The 15,507-nt window shown below is 41.7% G+C and overlaps 1 protein-coding gene across 1 annotated transcript in view; it reads right to left on the bottom strand.

The window, feature by feature from the left end:
• The window catches only part of FBXO28 (F-box protein 28), a 28,375-nt gene extending 13,685 nt beyond the window's left edge, over window positions 1-14,690 (bottom strand). The window contains exons 1-2 of the mRNA XM_035008640.1: window positions 14,424-14,690; window positions 2,388-2,497 (exon numbers count right to left, since the gene is read on the bottom strand). Of these exons, the coding sequence (XP_034864531.1) occupies window positions 2,388-2,497; window positions 14,424-14,690 (377 nt within the window). The remainder of the gene's footprint in view (window positions 1-2,387; window positions 2,498-14,423) is intronic.
• Window positions 14,691-15,507: the final 817 nt, after the last annotated feature.

Below are 15,507 nucleotides of genomic sequence, written 5' to 3'. Positions count from 1 at the left end.
TCTGTTTCTAGGGATCTGCCCCTTCTGGACACGGCAAGTAACTGGAGTCGTATGGTATGTGGCATTTCGTGTCCGTCTTCTTTCACAGAGCACAGCTCTCAAGGCTCATCCATGTTGGAGCGTGTGTCAAGGATTCCATTCTACTGCCCATTGACATTCTGTCATATAGACATAGCAGTATTCTGATGATCCGATCATCAGGTGATGACTTTTGGGCTGTTTCCACTTTCTGGCTATCATGAATAATGCTGCACAGAACACTCATGTACAAGTTTTTTGTGTGGCTGTATTTCCATTTCTTTTGCTATACACCTAGGAGTGAAATTGCTGGATCATTTGGTAATTCTATGTTTAGCCTTTTGAGGAACAAAGTGTTTTCTAAAGTGGCAGAACCACTTTACAATCCCACCAGTAATTTATGATGGTTCCGATTTGCCCACATCCTTCCCAAGACGACTTCTTTACTTTGGCCATCCTAGTGGGTGTTCAGTGCTATCTCAGTGTTTTGATCTGCAATGCCCCGGGGATCATGGATGTTGAGCATCCTGTATATGCTGGCCTTCAGTTTCTCTTCTTTGGAGAAATGTCTTTGCCCACCCTTCAACCTGGTTGTGTGTCTTTTTATTGTTGAGTTCTAACAGTTCCTCACACAATCTGGACGCAGGTCCCTCACCAGATATTCGAGCTGTAACTGTTTTCTCCCCTTGTGTGTGTTGTCCTTTGCCGTCTTGGCGGCACAGAAGTTCACATTCCGATGAAGTCCAGTCTGCCTACTCTTTTCTTTTGTTACTCGTGTGCTTTTGGTGTCATAGCCAAGAAACCACTGCCTAATCCAAGTTCATGGAGGTCAGTACTGTTTCTACGTGAGGGTTTACAGTATAGCGCTGACGTTCACCTTTGATCTATATAGTCTACTTTGAGTTAATTTTTGTAGATGGAATGAGGAAGGAGCCCAACTTCATTCTTTTGCATACAGATACCCGGCTATCCCGGAATCATTTGTGGAAAGCATCATTCCTTCCCCAGTGAGTTGTCTTGGCATCCTGGTTGAAAATCAACTGACTAAACATGTAAGGATTTCTTGTCCACACTCTCCGTTCTATTCCATCGGTCTACACGTCTGTCTTTATGTCTGCACCACGCTGGTTTGATTACAGCAGCCTTGCAGTAAGTTTTTATATTGGAAAGTGGTAGTTCTCTACCAACTTTGTTGCTCTTTTTCAAGACTTTTGATTATTCTGAGTCTTGTATTTCCACAGGCATCGTAGGATGGGCCTGTTGTTTTCCACAAAAACCACAGCTAGGATTTTGACAGGGATTGCACTGAATGTGCACATCAACCTGGGGAGAACTGCCGCCTTCAGAGCAGAAAGTCTTTCAATCCATGACCATGAAATGTCTTTCCACTGAAGTCTCCTTAAATTTCTTTTACCAGTGTTTTGTAGTTTTCAGCAGACAAGTCTTCTTCTGTTATCGTCACTACTAAGTATCTTACTCTTCTTGATGGTACTATAAATGGGATGATCTTTTTTTTTCTAAGTAAGCTCTATGCCTAACATGGAGCTTGAACTCACGACCCCGAGATCAAGAATCACATGTTCTTGTGGCCGAGCCAGCTAGGCCCCTGCCCCCCCTTTCTGGAGTCTAGTTGATGCACAATGCTATATTAGTTTCAGGTGTGCAACGTAGTCACCATCTCTAGCTTATGCCATGCTCACCCCAAGTGTAGCTGCCATCTGTCACCACACAATGTGATTATACTACCATGGACTATATTCCCTATGCTGTACTTTTCATCCCCATGACTTTTTCATTCTATCCCTGTAAGCCTGCATCTCCCACTCCCCTTTACCCACCCTGCCCATCCCTGCATCCTGGAATTGTCTTAACCTGCTTTTGGATCATTTATTGCTAGTATATACAATTACACAACTCCTTTTTGTATATTGATCTTGCATCCTGTAGCCCTATGGAGCTTATTTATGAGCTCTAACAATTAGAGGACTCCTTGTGTATATGACCACATATATATGAGATCTTGTCATTTATGAAGAGAGAACACAAATTCTTCCTTTCCAATCTGGAAGCCTTTTATTTCATTTTCTTGCCTAACTGCCCTGGCTAGAAACTCCAGTATAATGCTGAATAGAAATGGTGAGAATGGGTGAACCATAGTCAAAATCACTTATTGTGATCTGGGTACCCTTCCCTCTAAAAAGTTGGAAACCATTTAATATGTAAACTTACCCAAATCAAAAAACAAAACTCAAAACAACAGGGGTGCCCCATGTTGGCTATAGCCATTACTTAAAAACAACAACAACAACAACCAAGAAACAAAGAAAATTCCCATTTGTAAATTACTGCCACCACTAGCCACAACATACCTTGGAAGTTGTGCTTTAACTTGTTTCTGACATAGATTGTGGTATCTCTCCACTTTTAGAAATCCCTGATTCAACATTCTCTGGCAGACCAAGTCCATTCTTTTACAAACCTACAGGGAAAAAGGAGAAGGACGAATTTTAATAGGTAAAACCCAAATAAATAACAAGACAGTTAACTTAGATTCCTGTTAGAGGGAAGTTCTGTGTCAGTACCGTTCCCCAGTCTGCTGTCTCTCTAAATCTGTACATACAGTATATGTGTATATATATATATATGAGGTGAACCCCTCATGCTTTATAACTCTTGTAGCATTACCTTAAGAAATTAATACTATGTGTAGGCAAGGAATACTTTACCTTTATTTTAGGTATTGGCTGAATGTTCTGAATGTATCCCCACTACTGTGGTCAGAAAATGTAGTCCTGAAGATCAGTAAAACAACATATTCAAAAGGATTTTAACGGTTTGAATAAAGAAAATTCTCCGTTAGCTCAAAATGTGCATTCAAACTTAAGCCCAACCTCTCATAAAGTTTATATGATCTATAACCAGAATGAGAATTCTTATTTATTTCTACTAGTCAGGGTTAACTACAGAGAGTTACTCTATACTAGATACTATCATATCCTCTATAATATAAAATATTTTAACATATGTAGCAGAATCTCGACTATTTTGAATCTTTAAGGTTTTTATACAGTAAGAGCACAGAATCATAAGTCAGAACACCTGAATTTGTACCTAACTTGTACACATTCTTGAGCAAGTCAGCCACCTGAAAGACTGAGTCAGCCTTCTGTAAAATGTGGATAGTATCTAACTCATAGGGATATCATTAGGATTAAATGAAACAATACACACTAAAATCACTCTGATAAACCCTAAAGTGCTCTGTAAAAATTATGTTAAATAAATGGTTTAACTTAGTACTAACTGGAACACTTTGTTCCATAGGTGCTCTATTTCTGAGACATGCCAGCGTCTTTTTTTATCTTAATGAAACCCAGTGCACAAAATACTTTTGTTCTTTGATCCCTGAGAATTTTGCAGTGACTCAGAGGAATCAACTTGAATGTTAGTTCTCACTGTACAGGTGTGGATGTTGAAAGTGCAAGACATTGAGAAAAATCTAGATCAAGGCCAAGGCGATTAGGTGGGGGCTGTCATATGCTTCTATCTCTCATAGCAACCCAGCACAAATGCTTGACAGATACTTGCTGAAACTGAAATGTTGATGAAACTCTTGATATGTCTGCTTTCTCCTGAGAATACACAAAAATTCTGGCAAGCTGGATTGAAGCTAACGAAGGCTGTAATACTCTAGTATTAAATACTATGTACTTCCTAAATCATAGCATGCCAAATGAAAGATATTAAGGAAAACACTTCTTTTCCAGTTGAAAATAAATAAAAACATAACAAATTTTAAGTAATGAAACTAAGAGTAATTCCTAATAAATGATATTTTAGAATTTGGTGGGATCTATTTCTAACTAAACTAAACCAGTTGTCAACATATGCTCAATGTCTGTTAAAAAATAACAATAACAAAACCAATACATATCAACATCAATAATTCGTAAAGTTTATTTATGCTTTATAGTAATCACTACACCCATCATGGGGTTCGAACCCACGACCCCAAAATCAAGAGTTAGAGTTGCACACTCCTCTGCCTGAGCCAGCCAGGTGCCCCAACATAAATAACTTTTAAAGGAAAAATAACTCTTCTAAAAATACTTAAGAGTTACATTTTTGCAAATCTCTTTGATATGTAGTTTTATAGAACAGAAATGGATAGCCATATCTGCTTCTGCATTCAATCTACTGAAGTATTACCTTAGAAAGTTCTAGAAAACATAATACACAAGCACACATTTCACGAGCTGTCGGTGTGCTGACATCATCACATGTCACAGGGCTCCCGGAAAGCTCCACTGTCCACTTGTTAAACGCAGAAATAACAACTTAGAACTATAATGGAAGTACTTTAGATCTTACAGACTCCCTGAAAGGGTCTTGGGAACCACTCTGGGAGGCCTAGACTAAACTTGAAGAACCAGTGCCCCGTTCCTAAATAAATACATTGTCACGATACGGTACTGAAACTTTATGTGAGGGAAAAAGAAAACCACTTTATGTTATTGCGGGAAGGAGGAGAGCATCTGTATGTGTGATGAGGGGGAATACAGCAGGCTCAATTCTCATCTTTCACAGTAGAAAGTCAACAGATAATATCAAAATAGTATCAGCCCAAAGACTTGAAAGCAGCACCGCTGGGGGATAAAAATTGAGGGCTATAAAAACATTTTTTGTTGTTGTTGCCAGAACTATCTGAGGTGAAGCACCTTCTAACACAGTCTGGTAGGGAACACATCGTTGTGGACTCTGCAACCTCTTTGACAATTTCTGAGATGAAATAATGGAAATAATTTTTTAGCAGCAATAAATTTACAGAGAAAAAATTAAGGTCAAATGTTATCGTAATAGTTTCCTGGGTACTGTTTAAATTATTTTATTATTATACCAGCATTTTGCCGCACTGAATCTACTAACTACTAGGACGCAGACATCTTCTAATAATCCAGAAACTCGGCTCAGTGTCTGAGTACTGACCAGTACTAGTGTGGGTGATCAGCAGGTAAATAAATAAGCAGATAAGGTCAGCCAAGGAAGACTTCACATTATACAAGATTTGAGTTAGCTTCGCAAAGAGGACAAGGACTGCTAAGTTAGAGGTGTGGCCCAAGCAAAGGCAGAGTCTGGAGTGAGTAAACCATTGCCAAGCAACCTACTTCTGAGGGTAGATCAGATGTGCAGGCAAATCTGAGCGGAATAAAATCTCCCACATTTTGAGCAGGGAAATCAGATGGTAATGAGAAATGACTTTAAAAAGACCACCCATTTTTTGAAAGATCTCATATGGGGATAGTTGGTTATTTTCTGTAAGAAACTATATTAGGACTAAAGATCTGGTTCCAGAAATTTCACATGGGGATAGCTGAAATCAATGTAGATGAACCCCCAAATGAACAAGTATAACATAAGAAAATAAAAGCTTACAGAGTCTCAACTGACATTATCATTAAAAGCTGGTAAAAAGAGAAAACAGAAGGTCACAAAGGCAGACAAATGAGACTAGCACCACAAAAGCTGAAGTCAAAAATATTTTAAGCATTAATCAATATCGTAGAAAAGAGCAGCATTTAATTTGGTATTCTTTCTTTCCTGGATGTCTAGTAAGCATTGACCAATAGCACAAAAACAAAGATACAATAGATCACATACCTTTGTTTAGAATTCAGAAAGAAGCAAAGTGACCCTTGAAAACAGAAGTAGTTGACCCCTGAACAGCACAAATTTGAACTGCACTGGTCCACTTATAACGTGGATTTTTTTTTTTATAAACACAGTCCAATTCTGTAAACGTATCTTCTCTTCTTATGATTCTCTTTTCTCCAGCTTCCCTTTATTTTAAGAACACAGCTTTTTTAACATATAGAATATACAAAATATGTTAGTCAACTATTTACATTATTGATAATGCTCTGGTCAATAGTAGAGTGTTAGTAGTTGAGTTTTTAGGGAGTCAGAAGTTGTATGTGGATTTTCAAATGCATAGGGGTTGGCGCTCCTAACCCCTGCATTGTTCAAAGGTCAACTGTTGGGACGCCTAGGTGATTCAGTCAGTTAAGCATCTGCCTTCGGCTCAGATCATGATCCCGGGGTCCTGGGATCGAGTCTCGTGTCAGGCTCCCTCAAGGAGCCTGCTTCTCCCTCTGCTGCTCCCCCTGCTTGTGCTTTCTCTCGCTCTGACAAATAAATAAAATCTTTAAAAAACAAACAAAACAGAAAACAAAGGTCAACTGTACCCTAATTTTCCCTACAGTAGGCAGTTTAATGATAGCTGCTGATGATGTATGCTAACTTGCAATGCAAAATTATCTCATTTAAAATGTAGCTTTAGGGATGCCTGGATGGCTCAGTTGTTAAGCATCTGCCTTCGGCTCAGGTCATGACCCCAGGGTCCTGGGATCGAGCCCCGAATCGGGCTCCCTCCTCAGAGGAAAGCCTGCTTCTCCCTCTCTCACTCCCCTTGCTTGTGTTCCCTCTCTCGCTGTCTCTCCTTCTGTCAAATAAATAAATAAAATCTTTAAAAAAAAAATACAATGTAGCTTTATATCTATGGGTATTTTAAGAATTTCCCAAAGCTGACGGGAAGAAATTTTAGTTTCCTGGTTATTAAAATACAACAAAAATCCTAGCAATTTGGTCATTCACCCACGACAGTAAAATAAAATTCTGGAGTCTAATATACAATGGTGATGACTATGTCAAAAACTACCATTGCATTCAGAGATCAGCAAAAATAGACACTTACCAACATACCAGGGAGCTTATGGAATATGTCGGTCTGCAGCAGAGACATTTAGTTTAGGTCCTCTGTTACTGCCTCTCTAGTTAGGACATGTGGTTTTCTTTGTTAATTACTTGAAGAGTTAAAATGCCATGTTTATCCTTTTCCATCGCTTTCTAACATAAGTAGTAATGAAAATTCTTCTCTTTGCTTTACTTAGAAATCTTTTTTGATTTCTTGTGCCCCTATGGTCCTTCTTAACAACGCAAGACACATATGCCATAAATTTGTGAAACCTGCAATTTTCCTGTGACACCTAATCTTAGTATCAAATCTCAGTTGATTCTAAGATGCACATTTTTTTCATATTTTAACATTTGACATCAGAATGGTCTTACAATTATAACTGGCACCATTTCTTTTTCAGATGGCTTAGATGCTGTGAAATATAAAAGGGTGGACTTCTTTGATTTTGTTTAATTCAATAAAAGCTCTTCTGGGGAAAAAAAAGCACTGCTAGAATAATACACATATAAGTTGATCAAGATACATTCTGATTTCAAAAATGTTAAAACATGAAATTATATCTTAGAATTGAGGAAATACTGTAATGGAACCAGATTTTTCATGTACTTATTTAGTGCTCTAAAGTTCTCAAATGAATACTTGATGCTTTTCTCCAATTAATCCGGAAGTTATTATTAACGATTAGGCTGCTTATCAATAACCCCCAAACTGGAAGGAACTTAAGACACCGGAACCTTTCTTTCTTTTTACAGAGAGAGAACATGGAGGCCTTAAGAAATTATGTAATTTGTACAAAGTCAATCAAACTATTTAGTGGCAAAAGTGAAATTAAGAATTTAGGCTTCTAATTAGTATCTTTTTAGATTTAGTGATCTGCAGCTCTACAGAGTGAAACACTTATCCTAACTATTCTCAACTGGCCACAGTCTTGACTAATACCCACTGCTACAGACACTGCTGGCTGAGTCTCAAGTAGGACTTCTTGAGGCAATACGAGATCTTAAGGACATTAGTGGGTGTTCTCACCACACTGCTAAAGTTTAGAAAAATGGCGCTAGACCAAAATCTTTCTAGAATTCTTTCAAAGTTCAAAAACCAGAAGTCAATCATGAGAAAACAATTGAGACAAATCTGCATTGTAGAACATTTTATAAGCCATCTGCCCTGATTCTTCAAAAAGCCAACTGCATTAAAGAATGAAAAAAGTAGGGAGAATGTTCTGGATTAAAGAGACAATGTTTTACTAGATTCAAAAGCCTTATCCCCCACCAAAAAAAAGCTATAAAGACATTTTGCAGATAACTGAGAAGTTAGAATATAAAATGTAATGTTAAATCCCTGGGAAGTGATAATACTGTGATTACATAAAGGATAAAATGTCATTGTATTTGCATTTTACTTTCAAATGGCTTAATGAAATAATCTGTGTGTGAAATAATCTGTGTGGCGGACATATAACACACACATTTAGAGAGGGAAAGAATGAGCACACAAGTGAAAGAGATAGAGCAGATGTGGCAAAAAGTTAATGATGGGTGATAGAATCACTTAAAAAATTCTGTCTACACGGTGTGGATTGTCTAATACGTAATACCATATACAGAGAGACACAGAGTTAATTATCTGCAGGTAGAATTATAACAAATTTTAAGACTCTGGACTACAGGAAACAAACAGGGTTGCTGGAGGGGAGTTGGGTGGGGGGATGGGGTAACCGGGTGATGGGCATTAAGGAGGGCACTTGATGTAATGAGCACTGAGTGTTATATGTAAACTGATGAATCACTAAATTCTACCCCTGAAACTAATAATACAGTGTATGTTAGCTAAATTGAATTTAAACACAAAATTTAAAAAAAAATTACAACAAATCTTAAATTCTCTGGGTATCCCCCCTAGATGTTCACTTGGAAAGAAAATATAAATTTATTTTATTTTTAAAGATTTTTATTTATTTGAGAGCGAGAGTAAGAGAGATCACAGAGGTGAGGGAGAAGCAGACTTGCCACTAAGTGGCGAGCCCAATGCAGGGCTTGATCCCAGGACCCCGAGATCATGACTTGAGCTGAAGGCAGACGCTTAACTGACTCAGCCACCCAGGCGCCCCTAAAAATGTATTTAAATATTAGCCTGAGCAAAACAATTAGGAAGAAAAGCCTGTTCCCAGGATTTCTATAATACCGCCTAGAAGCCAAATAGAACAGCTTTTCTGATTATTCTGGTTTTGATGATCTGTACCATCATTCTCCTCATTAATATAGGAACGGAGTGTTGCTTACAATGCAGCCTGACACACTAATACAAATGGCGACTCTTAGTAATCACATACGAGCCACATCACCTTATCAATTTTCATCCTTATTATGAAGATTTTTCTAGTCACCCAAGCTTCTTAAAATGGTCTTAAATTTAAAAAATTCTCCTCTCCTCTGTTGGAGGTAAATATGAAGCAGCGCATTTTCTAGCACTACCATAGTGTATCCAGAAAACATTTATTTCACAATGACATTTATTTTCTATCCTTTACTTGGAGTAGCGCAGTTTTTGTTTTGTTTTTTAAAGATTTTATTTATTTATTTGACAGAGAGAGAGACAGCGAGAGAGGGAACACAAGCAGGGGGAGTGGGAGAGGGAGAAGCAGGCTTCCCGCGGAACAGGGAGCCCGATGCGGGGCTCGATCCCAGGATCCTGGGATCATGACCTGAGCCGAAGGCAGACGCTTAACGACTGAGCCACCCAGGTGTCCCTAGTGCAGTGTTTTTAAGAACTACTTCATTAATTCAACAAACACTGAGTACTCATATTGAATCACAGACTACAGAAGGCCATTGGGATTCCTGATGAAAGGGTACGAGGAGCCTAAATTCAGTGCCCAACCGGCCCCTCCAAAGACAATTCCAATAGAATCTGTAAGTACAACCATGTTGCATTGGGAACTCAGAAGTACTACCCAGTGAGGTTCAGAAAAGAGGCACAGAGGCTGTACTGAGGTACTGACACTTAAGGTGTATTCTGAAGGTACAGATACTCTCTAGGAGGGGGGATGAAGGAGAGGCTGCAGGCAGAAGCAGCACCTGCTGTGAGAGGCCTAGCATGTTTGGGAAACTCAACAGCTTGATGATGCCTGTTTCAATTGAGCTTAAGTCCAAGACGCTAGAAGTAGGTGGTCGGGAGAAACCTCGATCAAGGGTTATCTTTGGTTCCTAAACATCGCGAGACTGGATCCTACACATAGGCCATCCTTGGAAGCTAGGACCTTCTCCCATACCGTCTGAATCTTCCCTGCTCTGCTGACCAGGTTGTTCAGGTGCCTCTGGTCTGTTAGGAAATGATGATGATGTTAAGAGGTGGAAGTTGTTTCTCAACATTCTTACTTGCTGCCCCCAGCAAAAGGTGTCAACCCCGCAGGTTCTCAAAACAGTTTCTTAAATCTGGCCAGTCTGAGAAATAAAAAAAGGTGGGAAAAGGGGGGAGTCTGAGCACTAATCTAGGACATCTGACACTTCAGACAATCACCTCATAGCTCTAATTAGTCACCCTGCTCCAGTCACTTCACTACATTGTACGTCATTTCTTTTCTGCTGGGAATGTTCTCTCACCTTTACTAAGGATAAACTGGATAAAAAACTCACTATCTTGAGGAAGCCTCTGATTAAGTGCTCCCGATTAACCTCAACAGTCTTGTATTTCTTATCTTTGCATTTGTTATTCTGGTGCTTTCTAAGTGTGCTCAAGGAAGGTGTGTCCATTCCGTCTTCATGACACTCTGGGCAGGGTTACTGGTTGAACCCTTCACTTTAGGACTAGAATCTGCAGGAAAAATGAATTGTCCCCTAAATATTATAATCTCCAACCTGTACTTAAGTACCTGTTAATAAAAATAACCCAATGATGAGATGGTGGGGAAAAACCACAAATCATCAATGCATAGAATATATTCTCCATAACACCGCCACAAAGAGCCATGGTTTGCCAAGTGTGGTCTAGGGACCCCTGGGATTCCCAAGATCCTTTTGAGAGTCTGTGAGGCCAAACTATTTTCTTTCTTTTTTTTTTTTTTTTTAAAGATTTTATTTATTTATTTGACAGAAAGAGACACAGCGAGAGAGGGAACACAAGCAGGGGGAGTGGGAGAGGGAGAAGCAGGCTTCCCGCCGAGCAGGGAGCCCGATGTGGGACTCGATCCCAGGACCCTGGGATCATGACCTGAGCTGAAGGCAGTCGCTTAACCAACTGAGCCACCCAGGCGCCCAAGGCCAAAGTATTTTCATAATACTAAGACATTATTTGCCATTTTTACTCTTTCTTCCATAATATACAGTGGACTCTTCCAGTGGCCACATGACACATAACATTATTTTTCTGACCGCTAAGTATGTACTGTCTCTTCCTGTGTCTTCTAGAATTTTCTAAGGTAAGCTCTTAGGGTCCTCAATAACTTTTAAGAGTATAAAGATGTCCCGAGGTAAAAAAAAATTTGAGAACTACTGGCATAGAGCAAGAGATAATAAGGAAAAGCGCTTGCCTATTAAAAAAAAAAAAAAGAGTAATGGTTTCTCATTTTCCTTCATATTTCCTACCAATCAACCTTCTCTATAAAATTTTCTAACCTATTTGAACAAAAGATGAAAAAGGAACTATAAACGGGTAACAGATTTAACTAGCTAGAGTGCTCTAGAGAAATAGCTCGGGATGAAAGTATGTATGTATTTTGTTACCTACCAGAAAACTTCATTCCAGATAATGAGCAAGACTTCTGAATTTAACCTTCAGTCATATTTATGTCCTGAACCACTAACAGGATTCCATTAAATTTATAGGAGCTCCCCACTCAAATCATAGAGGAAAAAATTTGATAGGATCCCTCTGAAACAGCTTTTAAAAAAGCCTTCCATACTCATTTTTCAGTGAGTGAGAACACTATGCTCACAAGTCTAAATCAAAGGCTCAAACTTGGCTTAGATACACTCCCGAACTGGGGGTAGGACCTCACTTCTTAACCTTTGCCACTTGTTTCAAAAATTCTCACCCCATCAAGAGGGCCTAGGTGACAGTCTAACGCTGCATCAGCACAAATTTGTCTCACTTACTGAAAAAACAACTCAAAGTACAAGTTTTGTCACTTCAAAAGCTGTGTTCCACCAAATAATTTTAAATACATTGGAAGAGTTAAATATTTAAAGAGCTATTTCTGTGTAACCAGTATCTCTAGGCTCTGGGTACATTTTTGGAGCAATAGTCAATGGCAGGAAAAACGAACAAACAAACCAACAATTCAATAGGCATTTGGACAATCCCTTGGTAAGAACTGGACTGGAGAGTCGAATTTCAATTATTCATGGCAACAGGAAGCAAAGACTATCATCAACTAAACTGCACAAAGAACTGAAAAATGTTATTTTAGCAGTTTCAACCGAGAGAAAATCTTTTAAAGAAAATACAGAGTAATGAGTACATGGCTTGTGTGCCTGTCCTCTAATTTAGGTGCTAACCACAGTTACAACTGAGGTCCTAATAAGGCAAGTAAAGTGGGAAGAAAGAAAAAAATCCAAACATCCAAACAATACATAAACTAGTTCATCAACCACTGAGTAGTTGACATTTAGCTTTATGGAAACTAATTCTTTTCTTAATTAATATCATTCTCGTCAAAGCATATCCAGCCTTAATTCCACTAAAAAAAAATACTTAAAATGAAAGGACCTATGTAATGTGTACTCCAGATAGCAGCATACATACTAAAGTTCCTTGATTTTTTGGCAAATAGCCCATTAGGTATAAGTAAAGCACCTACCAGGCACTGTTTCTACCCTGCCAATTTCATTAAAAGACCACAATTAAATTAATGCTGACATCTAGTGGCAAGAAAGAACATCTTCTTTTATAATGCTACCTGAATTGAATTGTACCTTACAACACAGAGCCAATCAATCTGAAACCAAAGACACTTCCAGATGCCCACAAAAGATTAACCACTTAATCTAAGAATTATCTATTAACCTTAAGTAAACAAAAGAATAAGAAACATTACTAAACCAGAGGGAAAAGACCCATCTTTGAGACATAAAATTGACGGCAGAATCTTTTGGGGGGCAGGGGGGGAAGAGGGTGGTGGTGCAGGGGATGGTAAGGAGCTCCTTATGAAAAATCTTTGTTTGAAACTACAAATCTGTACCCTTAAAAAGCTAGAATAGAGGACTGCTTTAAAATTAAGAATGCAACTGAATATTTCACTTGAAAGAGATGTCATTTATTAATAAACTGTGGGATGTCCTAAGAAGCTAGTTTTCCCCCTCAAAAAATGTTTTTAATTTTTAAAAAAAGTACACGACTGATGAACAAAAAACCAGTTTTCCCCTACATTTACAAACCAAAACTGTGACTATTCCAAGCTTTACAAAGCCACTGTCTGGCTGAGAGGCTCAATTCAATCAAATGTTATGCCCAACTATGTACAGCATGAATCTTGATCAAACACCATCCTTTAAAAAATCGGAAGGAATATTTAAGATTCTATACGGAATTCTACGATGACATGTTTGGGGAATTCAGGGACAATCAATTTTGAAATATGACTTTTCAACTGAGGAATCTTCCATTCTGCAGGCTGGCGTGGTAGACCTGCTGGGCTGACTAGGAAAAAAAACCTGGTCATCAGTTTGAATCAAATTAATAAACTTTCTTTAAAAAGTATGATCTCCTTTCCAAACGTAATTAGAATCAAATTTAAACCGGAGGTGTAAACCTAAAATGTGGCACATGAACGAGAAAATGCTGTCCACACTACATTCAGAAATATGTCTTTGTCCTCTTATAAACAATTCCAAACACAGATTAGCCCCTACACACAGTCGGCTTGCAATCACTTCAAAATGTCCACTTCCTTCAATTTCCTTCCCACTTAAAGATAAATCCCCCGACAGGAAGCAAAAGATCTTACTGAACTAAGACATTCATCAAACCTTCAGTCCACGCTGTGGAGCGAGGTAAATGCCTCCTTTCTGTAAATCACTGAACTACTGTGATTTGAAGCTGGCGGGTGGGCGTTAAGTCACTAGTTAGAAAATGAACTGCAAGAGAAACCAACCCTGTCCAGGGGCGAGGTGCTCCCCGAGGGTGGGAAGTGTCGGGGCGAGGCCGAGCCGGACGCGCTCTCGGTGGGCTCTACTTTACTGGTCACCTGGGGAGCTGGGGCCACCAAATGGCGTTCACGCCCCTCGGAGCCCCACCGGGTTTGGGGAGGCCTCCCCGACCCTACTTCATCTTCTCCAACCGGGAAACCTGGGTCGGGGGTTGGGGGAGAAGGCGGGGGGAGACACAGTGCGTGATTCCTGCGGACCGACCAAACCTGGCTGGGCCCGGCCAGGGGCTGGACGCTGGTGCACAAAAGGCGGCGGCCGGAGCCTTGGGGCCGGCGCTCAGGCCGGGCTGCGCTGGGACGCCCAACTCCCGCCGCCGCCCCGCTTCCGGGCCGGGGCAGCGAGACCCTAGCCCCGCGGCAGGAAGGGGGGACGACCCCGCCGCCCGGCACCGGGACTCCGCGTCCTGGAGCCGGCTGCGGCTCCCCCCCCCGGGGGACGCGCTCCCCTCTCCGCCCCTCCCCAGACCTCGGCCGGCGGAGGGGGCGGCGGGGGTCCCGCGGGGGCCTCACCAGGCGGAGCTGGCTAATTTCGTCGTAGGACATAAAGCTGAGGATGTTCTCGATGGCTACGATGGGCAGCGCCACCAGCGTGTTGTTTTGAGGCAGCTGGTCGGGAGCCAGCGCCGGGGCTGGGGGCGCCTGGGAGCCCGGCTGCGGGGCCGGGGGCGGGGGCGGGGGGGGAAGTCGCTGGGCAGAGCCGATGGCCGAAGAGGGGCCGCCGTCGCTGTGGCCGCCGCCTCCTTCCTCAGCCATCCGCTCCTCCGACGCCGCCGCCATCTTGGGGGTTTGATTCCTTCCCCCCACTGCAAGGGGACCAGGGGCGCTTCCGATGCGTCACTTCCGCCTTGGGACGCGGGGGCGGGGCCTCGGAGGGGCGGAGCCTGCGCGGTGGCCGGCGGCCCCGGGCGCTTGAGGTGCTGGTGAGGCCCGGCGGTGTCCGTCCCGGGGAGGCGACCTTTGGAGGCCTTCTGATCCGAGGCTGGCAGGGACCGGAGGGCGAGGGAACCCTGTCCATTAGAGTGCTGTCCGCCGGCGCGGTTTTCTTGGCGCTCCTCCTGACGCGGGGCGGGGAGAGTAGTGTTGCCTGGCGAGTATAGACGCGACGTGTGTTAGAGCGTCGTCGTTTGTGGAGAACCAGGTAATGATCCCTTTAGGCGAATGACGAGAGTGAAGTACTGATTAAAGCTATCGTGTGCAGGAACCTTGAAAACTTCGTGCTAAATGAGAGAAGCCAGACCCAAGGACAACATTCGTCTGGGGATGTATGCAGCCGCCAAGTCCGAGGAAGGCGGAGGACCCAGGGGCGGGCTTCGCGGGTCGGGGGCACGGAGGGAGGGAAAGGCGTCCGGCTGCGGGGCGGGGGCCCTGCTGCGGGGGTGAAGTGGGGGGCGGCGGGGGACGTGCAGAGAGGAGGGAGACGCATCCCGCCAGGATGCTTCAGGGTTGGAGAGCGTGGGTGCACAACCTTGCGAGTACACGAAAACGAGTCTGTTAAAGTGGTTGGTCCACTGTGTGAATTGTATCTCAAAAACATTGGTTTAGGCAAGAGTCATCAAAAAATGCTAAAAGGAGAAAGTAGGTCGTCTCAAAATAA

The sequence above is a fragment of the Mirounga leonina genome, unplaced genomic scaffold (assembly GCF_011800145.1).
Source record: "Mirounga leonina isolate KUSES-001 unplaced genomic scaffold, KU_Mleo_1.0 Mir_152, whole genome shotgun sequence".
NCBI lineage: Eukaryota > Metazoa > Chordata > Mammalia > Carnivora > Phocidae > Mirounga > Mirounga leonina.
This window is presented reverse-complemented; position numbering and strand designations above follow the sequence as displayed.